The 16,963-nt window shown below is 54.9% G+C and overlaps 1 protein-coding gene across 1 annotated transcript in view; it reads right to left on the bottom strand.

Moving 5' to 3' along the window:
- Positions 1-3,740: 3,740 nt before the first annotated feature.
- Positions 3,741-16,963, bottom strand: part of C8H10orf143 (chromosome 8 C10orf143 homolog) — a 108,003-nt gene continuing 94,780 nt past the window's right edge. Inside the window, exon 4 of the mRNA XM_057506490.1 lies at positions 3,741-3,902. Within this exon, the coding sequence (XP_057362473.1) occupies positions 3,756-3,902 (147 nt within the window). The 3' untranslated portion in view covers positions 3,741-3,755. The remainder of the gene's footprint in view (positions 3,903-16,963) is intronic.

Consider the following 16,963-nt stretch of genomic DNA (forward strand, 5'->3'; position numbering starts at 1 on the left):
CAGCTCAGGACAGGCCCTGTGTGTCTTGTCTTTATTGCCTCCTGTCCCCAGCACCCGGCACAGTGCTGACAGCTTCCAGTTCATATACCTTCAATTTAGCAACCCCTGCTTGCCCTACAGACCCCAGGGGGAGCTCAGATTGGTCAGGTCGGCTCACGTGACCTGCTAGAAGCCAAGTGTGTGTGGTGGCCCCAGGAGGAGGGGGCCCATTGAAAGATCAGCATCTGTCCTGGAAATGCCTGGTGAGGAGAGGCCCCAAAGGAAAAGATGCCGGATGACGCCCTGCACCCCCCCATGGCCACTCCCTGCCTCCTCCCTGATCTCCGTGACCTTCCCCTGGCTGGAAGCCAAGGTGTCCACGGCCCCAGTCTCAGAGGACAGCAGAGCCACGAGCTGGAGGGAAACCGGGCCTCTGTGTCACCACGTGGAAGTCTCCCCACCACGCAGACGTCACTGGACTGTGAGCAGTACACTTCTCTTTTCAGCTGCTGAAATTTGGAACTTACTTGTTTAAAGCAACTGACTCATGTTCAGCGAGTGTTCCTGGTGACCAGCTTTAAGTGGTCTGGGAAGGATGTGCTGCCTCGGGCCGGAGAAGTCCGCTCTGCAGACGGTGACGGCTCTGTCTGCCCTGGCAGTGGTCCTCTAAGGGACGCTGCGGCTGTCTCAGGGCGCGCAGCGCACAGTCTCCCTGGGGAACCTGCAGCTCTGTGTCCCGTTGGGTGGCAACACAAACAGCAGCAGCTTATTTGTAAAACTGGAAGTATTTATTGTTTAATTAAAATACTATATAGTACCAGCTTACAGTAAACAATTTGGGAATTACAGAAAAGTACAGAGATGAAAAACAAGTCAGTGTTAATTGTTTGGAGCATTTACATCCAGTTTTAAAAAAAGACACGGAGATGAATGCCTTTCCATAATTGGACATGTATTGTTTGTTCCTAAAATTGTATTAGAAAATAGTAACAATAAGAGACTTCTGCCTCCAGGAAGATGCAGTAGATGTACTCTGCTATATTCCTCCTCCTAACTACAAGAAGAAGCCCTGGGCCTTATAAGTAAAACACAGGAAGACAGTAGAGGTGGTGAGAAGAGGAAAGACGAGCTGGGGACCTTGGACCCAAGGAACTACATAGTGGTGGTTTTCCTGGCTTTTTCTTTTCACCTCATACATCCCAGAGTTGGGACTGAAGATGCTGGCAAGCCAAAAATGCCATCAATGGCACAGTTTAAAAACAATACAGAACAAAAAACCCTGCTCTCTCTAACCAAATGCCTGGGAAAGGAGCAGCCTAGGAAGAACAAGAACCTTCAGACAATAACTGATCTGCCCCCAGCAAGCAGCACAGAGAAATGGAGCCCCAGCCCGCCCACCGCAGCGAGGGCTGAGTGGGGAGCCCAGAATCCCGCCCTGCAGAGGTTGTAAGGGGGCCCCAATGGGGCACTACCATAGGAGGCCCAGTGGGGAGGTGGAGCCTTTGCCATTACGCAGCAGGACTGAGGCCATGGCCTCTTCCGGTAGCATGAGTAGAGGCAGGTGCGGGGCAGCAGTGAGGCCCTCCCTCCCCCCCGGCCAGGGAGGTACCTGTGGAGGCTTTATGGGCAGCCAGAGCTCCCACCCCCATCCAGTAACGAGGAGTCTCCCCCACTGGTATTAGTGGGGGCAGAGTGGTAAGTGGGGAATCCTCCACCATAGCCAGCAGTGACGGACGAGGCCTCCGCTTCCCACTGCCAGAGCGGGGGCAGGGCAGGCCGACCAGAGCAGAACGTCTGGCAGGATTCAGAGTCTGTGTGCACAGTGGCCAAAACGCCACCTGCATACCCGCCCCAAAAGAATAGCTAAAGGAAATTCTCCGAACAAGAAATTCTTTGGAACGTATAAGATAAACATAGAAACACGATAGTTAACTCAAATGAAATTCTAAAATGTGTTCAAAGAACCCAGTGAAAGATATAAAAGAGAGAACAAGTAGAGGGAATAAACTGAAAACAAAAAATAAAATGGCAGACTTAAGCCCTAATATACAAAGATCACATTAAATGTTAACAGTCTTATATAACAATAAAAAGACAGAGACAGGCCAAGGGAATTTTAACAACATGACTCAACGATATGCTGTCTACAAGAAACTCACTTCAATTATGTTATAGTCAGGTTTAAAGCAAATGGATGGGACAACATATCATGTAAACATTAATCAAAAAGAAAGCAGGATGGGCTGTACTACTATCAGGTAAAGTTCAGCCACTTTGGAACACACCCTGGTAGTTTCTTTAAAAACTGAACACGCAACCATTATACAACCTGGCAACTGCACCCCTGGGTGTTATCTCAGGGAAACAGGAATTGTGTCCATCCAAAAATACATACGCAAATGTTTGCAGCAGCTTTTTTCATAATAACCAAAAGTGGGAAATGGCCCAGACGTCCTTCAAAGGTGAGTGTGTAAACCAACCGTGGTGTGCCCACGCCACGACTGCCGCTCAGCAGCGAGGAGGTGTCTATGTGTGCAGCGACCGGGCGGCTCCCCGGAGCTTTCCGCTGAGTGAGAAAAACCCAGTTTGCACACCAGACGATTCCATTTACCTGGCATTCTTGAAAGGACAGAACTGTAGAAAGAGGCAGCGCGTTAGTGGTCCCCAGGGGTAAGGACAGGGCGGAGGCAGGAAAGAGGCATGTCTACAGGGGCAACATGAGGATGCCCACAGCGGTGGCAGTGCTCTCTGCCCCGACATTACGCCGTGGACCCCCTGACAGTGACGCACAGTTGTTATCACTGGGGGAAAATGTGTGAAAGCCCCATGGGAGCAACCCTGTGTCGTTTCGTACAACTGGGTGTGAATTGACAATGAGCTCAAAATTAGAAATTGAGTTTTAAAATAATGAGGATAGGTAAGTTTTCTGAGCACTTGCTGTATGTCAAGCATCACCTTTCAGTTCGCGCCAAAGGCCTGCAGGCTGGGGGTTACTGTCATCCCATTTTACTGTCAAGGAGAGTGAGGCTTAACAGGGACAGACAGCCCTCCCAGGGTCCCCAGCTAGTGGCACTGAAGCTGGCATTCTGACATGGGAAGTAGTCTGACTCTTATCCGCCACTGGCTTCATAGCCCCTGCCCAGCTCAGCCTCCACCAGCCTTCCGTCTGGGCCCCCTGTGCTGTGTACCCACCCTCCTGGCCCGGCTCCCGGGCCTTCCACGGAATCTTGGCCTGTTTGTCTGAAAAGGCAGCGCCCACCGCGCTCAGCCACTCCACACTTCCTCTCACTGGAGCAGATGTGCTCTGTGCCCGTGGCAAGGCCCACTCCCTGGAATGGCTCTGTCTGCAGGGGGACAGGCCACAGGGGCTGGGCACTGACCCCAGGAGCTCTGCCAGTGGGAGTTGGCAGGCAGAACGCGACCCGTGGCCCACGGGGGTGACCTGCACACTTGCATGTCTGGCACTGAAGCACGCCCTCCCCTGGCCGTGTCCTTCCTCCCCTACGGTGTGTCCCAGGGCCACCGCCCAAGGAAGCCGGCTGCCCATGTCCCTCTGTGGGAGGGCCACCCTGGGGTGTGCTGTCAAGGAGAGCTTGGGGTGTGCCCCATGCACAAACGCCATCCATGCCACCTCCCAAGTCTGGGCGTTTTCCCATACGAATTTCCGGGGGCTGCTGTAAACTGCTGTCAACCCAGGGTGCTTAAAACAACAGGAATGTATTTCTCAGTCTGAAAGTCGGAGTGCAAAACCACTACCACTGGACAGAGTCAAGGTGTCACAGGGCCATGCTCCTGCTGCAAGGCCAGAGAAGGGTCCGGTCCTCACCTGTGCCAGCTCCTCGGCTTGAGGCCGCATCGCCCCAGTCTCTGCCCCTGGGCTGGGCTCCTCTTCCGTCCGTGGCAGACCTCCCTGTGCCTCCCTCCTGCCAAGACACAAGATTGCATTCAGGGCCCACTTGGGCAACCAGGAAAATTTCCCTAGTTCCAGACCTTTAATTTAACCACATGCACAGATAGCCTTTTCCTTATACAGGAGGACGACAGGTTCCAGGAGTTAGACTCCCACACCTCTGGGCAGGTGTCAGCCAGTCAACCCCCTCCCCCCGCCCCCAGGCTGTAACTCCCGCTGGGCTCCTCCCATGTCCTCCAGACACCTGTCTGTCCGAATCTGAACTCACTGCTCCCTCCTGAACCTCACCCACCTTGGATGTTTTAACCACAGCTGAACCACCCATTTAATCCTAAAGCCAGAAATCCGGGCGCCACCCTCATTCCCACCACGCCTTCCTCCCTCCCACCACTGAGCCCAGAGACCCTGGCACCCTTGTGGGACGTTGGCACGTGAGGTCAGCCAGGGTCAGGCCTTGCCTTCCGTTCACTGACCAAGAGCTGCCCTGTGCTCCCCCCTGCTGGGGATCCCTAGCTGGGGGCCCCCTCTGTCAGGCACCTGTCCATGAAATGCCATCTGTCCCCAGGCCTCCGGCCCTGCTCCCCCCCTCACCCACCGCTCTGCGCGCAGCCACCCCCAAAGTACTCTCCATGTCCCCCGTCCCGGACCTGCCCCAAGACTCAGTCCCTGGCCCAGTGATTGCCATGGGCCCCGGGCCAGATTCTGAACTGACCAAAGGTCACTTGCCCTGGATGTCACTGTCGCCTGGTGTGTCCAAGTCTAACGCCACCTGCTTCTGTTTTGCATCACAAAAAAATGGCCTCTTGCAGGTGATGACCGTGCCAAGTGCGTTAGTCCCAAGGCCTGCTCTCCATTTAGATTTTGTCTGTCCTCTGCTGGACTTTGTCCCACTGGGGAGGGGGGTGACTCTGTCTTGGCCACCATGGTTGTCCCCATGGATGTTGCAAAGTGTATAGTAGACACTTAATAGCCATCGACTGACTTTTCCAGTTAGTGTTCTGTGGGCATTTTGATAATCAACATACCCTAAATATTCGACATCTACCCTCTGTTACCTGGAGGAGCCACGCCTGTCAGTGGCTGCGCAGACTGTCTAATCCCACACCCACAGAGCCGCGAGGAACGCTTCGCCAATGAATCGCTGACTGCGCGTCTCTGCTTGTTTCCTTGGGCCGGTTGCCTAGGAAGCCAGTTACCACCTGAAAGGCTTTCGGCTCAAATCAGTAGCAGCTGCTTCCCTAGGGCAGCCCGGGGCAGGAAGAGCTGGCCGTCCAGCCCGAGCCTCCGGCCCTTCCACCTGGGCTGTCCCCCTTGCGGCCCACGCTCTTTCTGTCCCAGCAGGAGGGACAGCAGCTCCCAGAGTCCTGGCCCCACTTGGCCCGGGCAGTGCCCTGCGTGTTCGGGTCACGTGTCCGGGCGTCTGCAGCTGGCCCCTGCCCCCCTCAAGGAGCCGGGCTGCACCTCTGATGAGGGGACTCAGGCTTCCTGGATGGCCCGCAGGCCTCCACAGTGGCCACCCCAAGGCTGCAGGCCAGCTCGCCTCTCAGCCAGCCATGCCTCGCCTTCGCCTGCGTGCTCCAGCGTCCAGCAACCCTTGGGGCCAAATCCCTGAGGCTGTGCCTTGGCTACCGAGTTGTTTTTAAAGTTGAGGTACAAGCCACGCAACAAAATTAACCATTTTAACCATCTACAACATACAATTCAGTAGCATTTAGTAAATGTGCATTCAGAGCTGTGCAACCAGCCTTCTCTCCAGTCCTAAAGCACTTACACAACCCCAAAAGGAAACCCCGTCCCCAAAAGCAATGGCCCCCCAGTCTCCTGTCCTAGTAGTTAAACAGGGAGGCCCACAGGGCGGGTGGCGTGATGCCCGGGCAGCCCACACAGGCACACCCACCCCTGAGGCAGAGTCCGCCCTTGGGTCTGAGAAGATGTAACTTGCACAAAGGCCACAGATGGCATGGAGTCCTTCACACGAGGCAGCTCGGCCAGCAGGTCATTCCTCGCTTTGCTCTGCGTCTTCCCTGCAAAAGTCCCTCCAGCCCCGAGGGCGGCACCCCCACCACTTCTCGTTTGATGCCACCCCGTGGGAGCGATGTCTGCCCAGATAAGCTCCTGAGCGTTGTACTGCGCCTCGGTTTGCCTTTGAGCCCCGCTGGTGATTGGCCCCTGGTGGTCGCCAATCTGCTCTCTGTCTCCAGGGACCTGACTTGCTGGGACAGCCCACACCTGAGACCCTGCTCCAGGTGGCCCTCTGGGCCGGTTTCCTTCCCTTGGCATCAGCTTTCAAGGGTCGCCCACGCTGTGGCACGGCAGGTGCCCCTCCTTGGATGGCTGAGTGCTCTGCCCGGGTGTGGACGGTGGCTCCAGCCCATGAGGGCTGCGCCCTCCTCCCCTTCCCAGGAGGCCCACTCAGTCCACGGCCCTTGGGAAGCCGCAGGAGTCCATGTCCTTCAGAGCAAGCAGCTGTCAAGCACACCCACGAACTCACACCCAAGCAGGACTCTAACCGGGACTGTTCACGCAGAAACCCTGTGCCCAACCTAGGCTGGCTCCCCCCTTGCTACAGGCCCAGCCTCTCCTGTGACCCTGAGCGCATTGCCTCCACCTGGGCAGAGGTGGGGGGAGGACCGGCTCTCCTGCTGAGAGGTGGTGGCCGTGGGTCTGGGTCGGGACCCCCAGGGCGTCAGCCTATCCAGAGGCCCCACACAGCCGGGCGCTGGGCATATCTGCCTCTGTGGAGGAGAGGCCAGTTTAGGGGAGGCCAGCGGCCCACGCCATCCCACCGGGTGTGCCAGGCCCTGCTGGCACCCGGCTCAGGCCCCCACACCGGGCTGGGCTCCGAGGCCAGGGCTAGCCTCCTCATACCTGTGGCGGACTGTCCCGAGCCAGCCAGCCCAGCTGCCTGCAAAGAAAGGCCGGGGCCTGGCTCCCCACTGCAGTGTGCAGGAATTTCCTGTCTGCCCTCCAGCCACCCTGGGCTCCCGTGGTGTCCCAGGGGCCGGCCAGGCTCTGCACTGAGTCCCCAGGCGGAGGGGCAATGCCGGGCGGTGGGGAAGGGAGAAGGCGGCATCCAGGTCTCCAGGCCCACTGCCAGGTCAAAGGAAGGCCCTGCCTGAGCTCTGCTGAGGGCTCCGCACTGTGGGCCAGGGCCTGGCAGCCCACCACAGAGTGGGCACTCAGGGTCTGGCTTTCCAGGGTCAGGCATGAAAACAGCTGGTGAGGGTGAGGACACTGCTGCCAGGAGCTCAGGCCGCTTGCCCCAGAGCGCCCGCCCACCCTCCCTCCCCCCCGCGTCTCCCTGTCCCCCCACCCATTCTGCAGTGTGTCTCTTAGCCACACGGAGGGGGTCCTGGGAGGAGGAGCACACGCTGAAGTCCTCAGGCAGATGAGAGAGGTGGGGTCTCATCCTGAAGTGCGATTTCATGCCAGCTGCCCCTCCTCCCCACCACAGGCCTAGACGATGCCAGGACTCCGGGCCTCAACTCCCCGGAGCCAGACAGGAACGGAGTTTGTGGCCCGAATCACGATTCCCCACAGCACCCAGGCAGCTGACTGCACAGGAGAGCCGACGGCACCCCCCCTGCAGAACCCACCCTGACTTCACAGCTGGCCGTGGGCCGTGTCATGGGCCTCACCTCGCCGTCTGAGCTCCTCCTGTGTCGCAGGCCTGATGATCATGGCTGGGCTGCCGTGCCTTCAGACGAGGGTGCCAGACCACCGCCTCTCATTCTGTGGGGGGGGGGGTGAGCATGCTGGAGGCGGGCGAAGGGCAGGGGGCACGAGAGAGACTGTGAAAGGAGGGGCTCCCCGCCACAGATGATTACAATGATACAAAAAGCCAGTTTTCGTGGACTTTACGACTCTCCTTTTACTACACACAGTCCCTCCTCCTCACGTCTCCTGGGAGCAGTCTAGCAGCCGCTCCCACCTAGCACGGATCTGTCCGCTCTGCACGGACCTTCCTGCAGCCCGGCGGCCACAGCGACCTGCGCTCGTGCCCCGGGCCTGCCCAGCCTTGCCGGCTCTGGGTGAGCCCTCCAGCCAGAAGCGTCAGACTCAGTACCAGCCTTGTGGATTCCAGAATGCCAACCTCTGGGGCAGTTAGAGGAGACACGTTAACCACAGAGATGAGGCTCCAGCTGGAAACAGGTTCTGCCACAGCGGGTGTCAGAAAACGGTGGAGTTGGCCTTTAGAGCCATCAGGAGAGTGTTGGCACTTCAGAATCTGCCCAGCAAAACCACTGATTATATTTGGGGCCAAATTTCCAGATACACAAGTTTGGGGGAATTTACCTCTGGCTTCCCCTTTGTGCTCCTTCTAAGAAAAACTCGCTTGAGGATGTACTCCAGCAAAGCCACAACAGCGACAAAAGGAGAGCAAGAAAAAGAAAGAAATGGGATGAAAAATTTTAAAAGTTGTATTAACCCAAGACAGCACCATGAAAAGAAATCCTAGTCTAAGACTTTAGGAATCGGCCAGTACCAATCAGCCCTGCAGAACAGTGCAGTGAAGAAGCCGGACGTCTCCCTAACATGGCGAGGGCAGCGAGCTTGCTCCATCAACTGGGAAACATAAAGGCAACTAGCAATCCCAGGATAAACAAAGAGTTGTAGAGGAATGTCAGGGGCCCAGATGAAACACCATGAGATGATTTCAACAATTGATACAGCACGAAAAATGCATACCCATTTTCATCGTCACCTCTGCCAGGAGCCATGCTTTGTAGTGAAATATTTCATTTCCTTCATGGGTACAGAAAGGAAACATATTGATCAATTCATACTCCATGTTTACTTCTTGCTTTTGAATTATACCCTGAACATACTGGCAATTACAGGGGAGACATAGTTGCAGATTCAGAACAGAGAATGAATGTTACAAATGCTTCCCTGGCCCCTGCCTCCCTTCCTCTTCCCCTGCTGTAGATTTCTCCGTCACTCTTATCACCACCAGACACATTACTGCTTTTGAATTGCATGCCTCACCCAAACTGGAAAATTAGTTCTGTAAATCTTAGGCTTTGGTCTGTATTTTTTGCTGCCCACAACAGTGCCCAGCATTTAGCAAGTGCTCATGACTTTTTATGGAGAAATGACATCTGAGCAATGTAAATGTAAGGGCATCGTTGACACAGGTTGGTGCGGGGGTGACGGTGCAGATTGGAGGAGCCCTCGCCGCTGCCCTGGAGGGACTGGTGAGGTTAGGCTGAGGCTGGTCACAGAAATGGAGATCCAGGCATGCGATTCCAAGCTAGTAATGAAAAATGGAAGAACTAAAGATAATGTGACACAATTAAGAGGCAAATGTAGGAAGTAGAAATGACTTAAACTTCACTTTTATACTGAGAAGTCAGAAGTTGACAAAGGCAGAAACAGAAGAAGCATTTGATTTAGAATTATAGTGGTAACAAGAAGATCTGGAAACACAGAGTGTTCAAATGGTTTTCTCCTGAGAGTGGGAATGGGGTGGGAAACTTTTCTTTTTCATTTACTACCAGTCAACACTGCTTTAATATTTTCACTTTGTGTGTATTACTTTAATAATTTGAGAAAATGGGAAAAAGCCATGTACAGACTTCAACGTTCTTGTTTCCTGTAAAAATGTCATCACTTATTTATGATTTAGTCTTATGCCACTAGACTTTATAGAGGGTTCAATATAAAAAAATAGCCAACTTTAGAGTATATCTATATTGTTTGAAAACTGCAATAAAAGACATTCATGTCCATTATGTCACCTAATGTCCCTCATGTGAGGATTCATGCCACAAACTTCTCCTAGAATTTCTTACCTGAAAAAAGTTTGTCTCAACCAGGGAAAAATATCTACAACAGATATGAAGGACAAAGGGAGCTGACATTATTAATATAGAAAAACTTTTTCAAATTAATAAGAAAACTTCCTAAATACCTCAGTAGGGAAAAAAAGGGGGATAAAAGACACAAAGGATCTCACCAAAGAAGAAATAAAAACAGGCAAATAAAATAGCAAATTAACATTTTTACCTCTAAGCCTGGCAAAATAGAAGAAGGAAAAAGAGGGGGGTAGGGGAGGGAAAAGGGGAGCGGGAAGCAGGGGGAGGAGGAGCCTGCCCCCCACTCCCCAGGATCCGCACAGGAGGCACTGCTTTCCATGGGCCAACTGAACAACACGATCAAAAGTCCAGCACTTTCATTTCTAGGAATTTTGGCTAAGGAAATAACTGGCTAAGGAAAATGTGAATTTCAGTCCAGTAACATGTCCTTATGAGAACAGGAAACCAACACTCCAGCACGCATGCAGAGGAAGAAGGCCATGGGACAACGGGCAGAGACTGCAGTCCTGCAGCTGTGGCAGAGGACCACCAGGGAGCACCACCAGGAGCCTGGAGAGGCACAGCCCTGCCAAGACCTTGCTGTTGGGCTTCTGGCCTCCAGAGCTCTTAGGGGACAAGCTCCTGTCTTGTGAGCCACCCGTGCAGGGTCTGGCCACCAGCCCCAGGAAGCTAAGGCACCTTGTATCAGCCCGGAGGTGGGCTAACAGCATCCAGGCACCAGCCTGGCAGGCACCTCCCTTGCAGGGCCTCCTGGTCTGGCCCATTGTGGCTCCTGCCAATGCCACTGTTTCTGGGACGGCAGGTGGCAGGCAGAGGAGGAGGATGTCCACGAGGGGCCCGCTCAGCACCTACACCATCACTTGTGCGGGCTTGGTCCTAGCGCCTTGGCTGCAAGGAGCCTGCAAATGGCAGGCTCTGCTGTGTGGCCATTGCCCTGCTGGACCCGTTGGGTTCTTCTCCAAAAAGGAAGATTGGAGAGGGTCCATGGGTGGTTTCAGTCAGTTTGATTGCTCCTCCCCCCACCCACCATCCTGTCAAGTGTGGCCTGGGAGGCGGGTCAGGTGGGGGCCACCTTGTAAGTGGGGGTCAGGTTCTCCAAGGAAGGAGAGCTTCCTAAGTCCAGTACACAAGGGAGAGCTAGGGGTGCCTCAGAGTGTTCATGAGGGATCTTAAGACCACGTGCCTCTTTCTTCAAGAATAGGCCACATGGGAGCTTCGTACTGTGTTTAGAAGGTGATGCATTTCCTTCCAGCTCTAGCAAGAAAGGCAAAATAAAAGGTGAGCTAGCTGTGTCTCAGTGGAAGGCACCAAGAATGCATGTCCCACCGTGTCACCAGAGCCCAGAGGGTACCCGAGGGAGTCCCAGCTGCCACTGGCAGGCAAACCCTCCAGGCTCAGAGGCAGGCACATCCCTTTGACCTTTGTCATGGCTGTGAGGGGGTAAGTGGCACATACCACTTCCTGGCAAACACTCTGAGGTCAAGTTCTAGCATCAGGCACTAGTGACTCCCTGCCAGGAGGCTGACAAACATGTTCCAGAAAGAGGCAGACTGACCTGGGACCTTCTTGAGAGGCTGGGCTCTCCTGGACTCATGGTGTGAGCTGGAGATAACCTGGCTTATTTCTGAGTCATGATTTGGGAGTTATTGTTACTTAGCCCATCCTAATGAATAATGCCGACAACCTAAACATCCATCAGCAGAGAGCTGAAGTCAAGTTTGCAGCCCTGAGCCTAAGGGGCCAGGCAGGTGCACTGCACAGGTGCACAAGCAGGTGCACAAGCAGGTGACATGACAGGAAGTGTGGCCACTGCAGTGATGGGCACAGGGTCCTGCAGAGCCACTGCTCAGTGCCCATCGCCCTAGGGTGAGGCATGTAGAACGGATGCCCTCTTTAGCTTGTCCAGGAAAGCCAGGCTGCAGAGCCTGTGTGCCTTCTGACCACTGAGCAGGCAGAATGATATACACGGGGGGCCAAACGTGGCAGGCAGGCCACCAATTGGAACCTCAGGGTTACAGAAATGAAGGTGCATGAATAGAGGGGAGCACCACTCGGCCAGGAGGAGGAAAGGCTGCCACATCATGCACTGGCATGGCACGGCATCCGCACGTTGCAGGAATACAGGATCCCATTTAAAACAGATGTACAGATACAAAGATGTGGATATTCACACATACATGAATGCACAGCAGAGCGTGGTCTATCCATACAACGGGATGTCATTCAGCCATAGAAGGGAACAGTGTTCTAACACACGCTACAGCGCGGATGAGCACTGAAACCATTAGCGAAAGAAGTGAAAGGAGACGCACAAGGCCGTATATTGAACCATCCCACTTACATGGAACGTCTAGAGCAGGGAAGTCAATAGGGACAGAAAGTAGACGGAACAGGTTGCTCAGGGGTAGCAGGCGTACTGGGATGGCGGGCGGATCACCAAAGGTGTGGGCTTCTTTCTGAGGTGACGACAAAGGGCTAACATCCACCGTTGTGGCGGCACACATCTGTGAACATACTGAACGCCACTGAATTGCACACTTCAAATGGGTGAATTGTATGGTTTGTGAGTTTTATCTCAAAACTATTTAAAAAAAGAAATGTGTATATTTGTACTGACATAGACAAGACCTGCTAACAGCACTCGCTGTGGGGAGGAGGACCAGGGGCCGGCTGGGGGGTGGTCGGGAGGAGAATAGGAGGGCTTGCTTTGAACTTTGAACTGTGTCTCTGTTTTATTTCTGAATTGCCAGCATTTTTGCAAAAGTCATTCCTTTGTTATTTAGGAACTCAATACAGAGAAGGGGGGGGAGGGGGGGAGCGCACAGCCACCCTGCCGGCCTGAGGCCCTGCGCACTCACTGGCACTCCCTGCTGCCTGGAGAGGCGCACGGCTGTGGGGCTCTGCTGCCCTGAATGACCTGCCTGGCTGCCTGGCTGCCTGCAAGGCTGGGGCCCTCAGAGCCGCAGGGAGCACGCGGGGGGCTTCCAGGCATGCGTGGCAACCTCATCTCTCTTCTCTGGATGGCACTGCAGCCGTTTATGGCAAAACGGAGGTGGGCTCCATATCAATTCCATCCTTACCTGAAAGGGTCTGGTAATAAACCTTGTCCTCGGAAAGGATAATTAAGAGATGAATTAGACTGAAAACACCATCTCTCCCTTAGTACAGGGAACTAAGGTGCAGGGCCCTGAGGCCGGCAGGGGCTTGCCAATGGTTGGCTGGCCCCAATAACCATGACTTCTGGACCTGGGCTAGTGACCCAGGTAAGGTGAGCACGGCTGGAGTGAAGAACGACAAGCGCCTCACATGTTTACCTTGGCTGGTCACTTTGGATCCTTTAGTTCCGAAGGCGGCTGGGATCCAGAATGGGTGTGGGTCCTGGACATTCAGCCTTACCTCCAGGCACTTACCTCCAAGGTGGGCTTCGGGAAAGCACAACAGGCGCTGGCCAGACGGGCGCAGGGGAGGAAGCAGGGCCGCGTCTGGGAGGAACAAGTCTGGCTCTGGGGTAGGAACCAGTCCCGCGTGTTGCCCACCCCGGGCTGAGAGCAGGTCTGTCTCCATCAGAATCGTACTCTGGCCTCGGCGGATGCAGCCTTGACGTCTGGGTTCCCATGTTCTGCTTTGTTCTTGCTACTTCAGTGTTGGAAGGAAACACCTGCCTGGCATGTTTAGCCCTAAAATCTGACCCAGAGCAGAGGAAAAGTTCATGGCCATTTTGCTGAGGTCCTGAAAAGCCCATCAGGAGGACTTGTGGGAATGGCCAGGGGACCCCGAGTGCAGGGCCAAGCCTAGGCCCCAACCTGCAATGTTCCCTCAGGCAGCGGCTACATCTGTGGTGCTGAGACCCTGGTCCTCAGCATGACCTGATCTGCTGTGGGCCCCCGGCACCACCAGGGCCTTTGTGCTCCTCCAACACAATGTCCTGCCACCCATTTCATGTGCCTTCTCAACCAGGCAGGGGTGCCATGAGCATAGTGCCTCCACTGGGCACAGTTCTGGCAGTGCAGGCATTTAGACAGGGCTCTTTAGGTTGCAAAAAAAAGGGACAAATTTACTGTAATTCAAATGCAAAAGGTGTGGTGGCTATTGCACTGCTCTTAGGTGGGGCCAACTGCAAGACACAGAGCTGGCGAGCAACATGATGCAGGCCAAGTTGGTCGGAAGGCAGGACCTCCCAGAAGTGGTGGGAGCAGAGGCACTGAGGATGCCGCAGACATCTCAGGTCAGGAGATGGACAATGGCCCGGCTGGTGGGCCCCTGAGTGCCTCCTGCTATGCAAGGCCTGACACAAGACCCAAGAGCCGAAGGAAGGCAGTCACTTTGGGTACAGAAGTGGCCCAGCCAGATATCATCCTGACCCGGCTGCAGCCTGGGGGGGATGGCTCTGCCGGTCTGCAGGGACTTCAGAGGGTGGGAGGGCTGCTTCCAGAAGGCTCTGCTGGGGGCACCTCCTGGCACATGCAGTAGTCACTGCCCGTGAGGACAGGAGGTGTGGTGGCCAGCGAGTACTCAGGGAGGTGGCATCGCATGCTTGAGAACGCACTGGTGACAGCTTTCTTGCATGACCGGTGCAAGCCTGCAGGGCCCAGGGACAAGAACTGGCTGGGGCTCAGAGTATGTAGCAAGGACCAACGTCCCCATGATTTTCCACCCAGACTGGAGGCCTGGCCTCATGCAGACTGACCCACAGCGACCACAGCGGCTGACCAGGAACCAAGGTCACCTCACCTAGTCCCCACTTCACCTCTGAGAGGTGGGAGAGGGGGCAGAATGGTGGCCCCCAGGCCTTTGGTCTCCAGATCCTGTGACTATGACCTTCCATGACAAACAGGTGGATATTACCTTCCATGGTGAAAGACACCATTACAACATGGTTCTTCAGAGGAGCTAATTCTGGACGATCGCAGCGGGCCCTGCACGCCACTGTGTGCTCTCCTAGCGGGAGGCGGAGGGAGCTTTGAAATGGACGCGGAGAGGACAGGCCACGTGAGGAAAGAGGCAGCGCCTAGTGGCCCCTCTGTACACGGCGCGGCTCCCAGCCTCCCTGAGTCGCCCCTGAGCCCCCCTCCCCAAGTTGCCCAAATGAGATAAGACTGTGCCCAGCATCACTTTGGGGGCCTCACCACTGCAAACCCATTAGTCCTCACAGCAGGTCCCTCGGTGTCACCTGAATTTTACAGAGAAGGAAACGGAGGCACAAGGGGCTTAAGAAATCCCCCTAAGGCCCCAGAGCATGGAAGTGGGAGCTGCCACCACCAGGCCGTGTAGACGCCCCCGTCGGTGCTGAGAGGCGCAGACAGGGTCCTTGGCCTGCACGGCCATTTGCCAACTCCTGCGTGGTTCACCTGACCTCCGCCTCCCGCCCCAGGCGGCTGCTTGGCTGGGTGAGGCCCCTTCCCAGTGCACACAGACACCACTGAGGCAGGCTGCCGGCCCTAGGAAGGTGGGTGAGTCAGGGTGTGGGAGGCCCCCCAGGCCGGGGCCTGGTCTGCAGGCCCCAGTGGGCTGAGGCAGTTCAGCACCAGCACCAGGAAAACACATGTCTCCCATCACATGGGCCGCATGGTGGGGTCGTTTTTGGTTCTTGTTGCCTTGCTCTGCAAGTTTTTCCCCCAGGACTCCACCATCATAACGTTTTCTAGTCAGGCTGATGATGTCTCCCTTAAGAGGTATTAATATTCGAATAAATTGTTCTTAAGGTGCATCTACTTATGAAATAAACTATAATAAGTGCACTGTAGTGTTCCATGGAGCATAGTAGACACCATAATACATAGAAGGCTGTTGGATATTCATGACTTTATTCTAACTTCCTGGATCAGTCTGCAAGGGATGGGATGCCTTTCTAGAACAATCTATCAGAAAAACTCACCCGGTGCCTTGTCTTAACACTGTGCAGCGTTGGCAGGAGCAGCCTCACAGTCAGTGGGGATGGAGGCCGCTCTCGGGGACCCGCCTGATGCACGGGTGGCCGAGGTGGAGAGCCACAACCTCAGCGCCCTCCTCTCCCCTCTGGCGCATCTGGAGATTTCACTGCTGAAACCCCAAAACCACTGCTTGAGGAGAACTTCACTCTTTTCTTTAATTGTAGGTGTCAAATGCTTAGCCTTTTCTAAATATTCAGTTCATTAAGTATTAAACATGTCCTAAATAGCACTGTGACATGCAAATGCTAGCAGCTGCACTATGTTTTAATACAAAATGCATTAAATGAATAGTCCCAAACTTTCCAGCTGCATTATAAAGCTGTGCAACCAAAGATGTGTCTGTGCAGCTTCTTCTGGAAGCCAGGACATCCAGGCTGGGGAAGCGCAAGAAAGAAGCTGGGGGCTGGGGTGAGAGCTTGCCCCCTGGAGAAGGGGTAACTACAGCTTTGCCGGTTCTGTGCAACCCCAAGATAAACTATTTGCTCAGTGCAAAGAACTCTTAGGCTTCACTACCAAAGTAAACCTGAATGTGTAGGTGCCTGAGACCAAGGTCAGTGGCTCCTCAGTGGGGCAGGGCAGAGTGGACGCTCACCCAGACCTGCAGGCGGCCCATGGAGTGTGCACCCTGCACGGCCGACGAGATGTGTGCAGAGAGGACTAGGAGGCAGCAGGGCCCCACATGCCCCGGAGCCCTGGGGCGACGAGCCCCAGGCTTGTCTGGGGACAATAAAAGCAGAGAGGCCAGGGGGCTGGTCCTGGAGCTGTCCCTCCTACCACAGACCCTCAGAACTGTTTGCATGAGCCTCTGCTAACCACAAAGGCACCTGGGGGAGGGGCTGCCAGCCTGTGGCGGTTGATTATCTGTCTGATTGGCTGCTGGTTGGTTAGTAAGTAGTCGGTAAGTGCTTTATGAGCCTTAAGTAACCAACACACAACTAAGCCATTGCACGTTCCCTTAGCCCACTGCGTGGGGGTGGTGGCCCCAGGCACTCTGGAATGATCTTGTGTCACACGGCGCCTTCGTCCCAGGGCCAGCAGGGTCCGGGACTGGCCGCCTCACTCTGGGACTTGGGCTCTCCCTGCACTCCGCGAGGCCTCTCTGCCAGTGCGGGTCCACCCTGCATGCAGCAAATGCCCAGTGACTATTTCCTGACCTATGGAAAGAATAGCTGAATGTAATACTTGGCCTATGAGACCATGTGTGCGCATGGTTCTTGTTGCCTTGCTACACCCTTCCTCCAGCCGAGGTCAGGATGCAGAGCAAACAAAATGGCAAAGGCAGTCAATCTTGAAGTCCCCGTGGCCAACCACTGTCCACGTGCAGA

This window comes from Manis pentadactyla, chromosome 8 (genome assembly GCF_030020395.1).
Source record: "Manis pentadactyla isolate mManPen7 chromosome 8, mManPen7.hap1, whole genome shotgun sequence".
Classification (NCBI taxonomy): Eukaryota; Metazoa; Chordata; class Mammalia; order Pholidota; family Manidae; genus Manis; species Manis pentadactyla.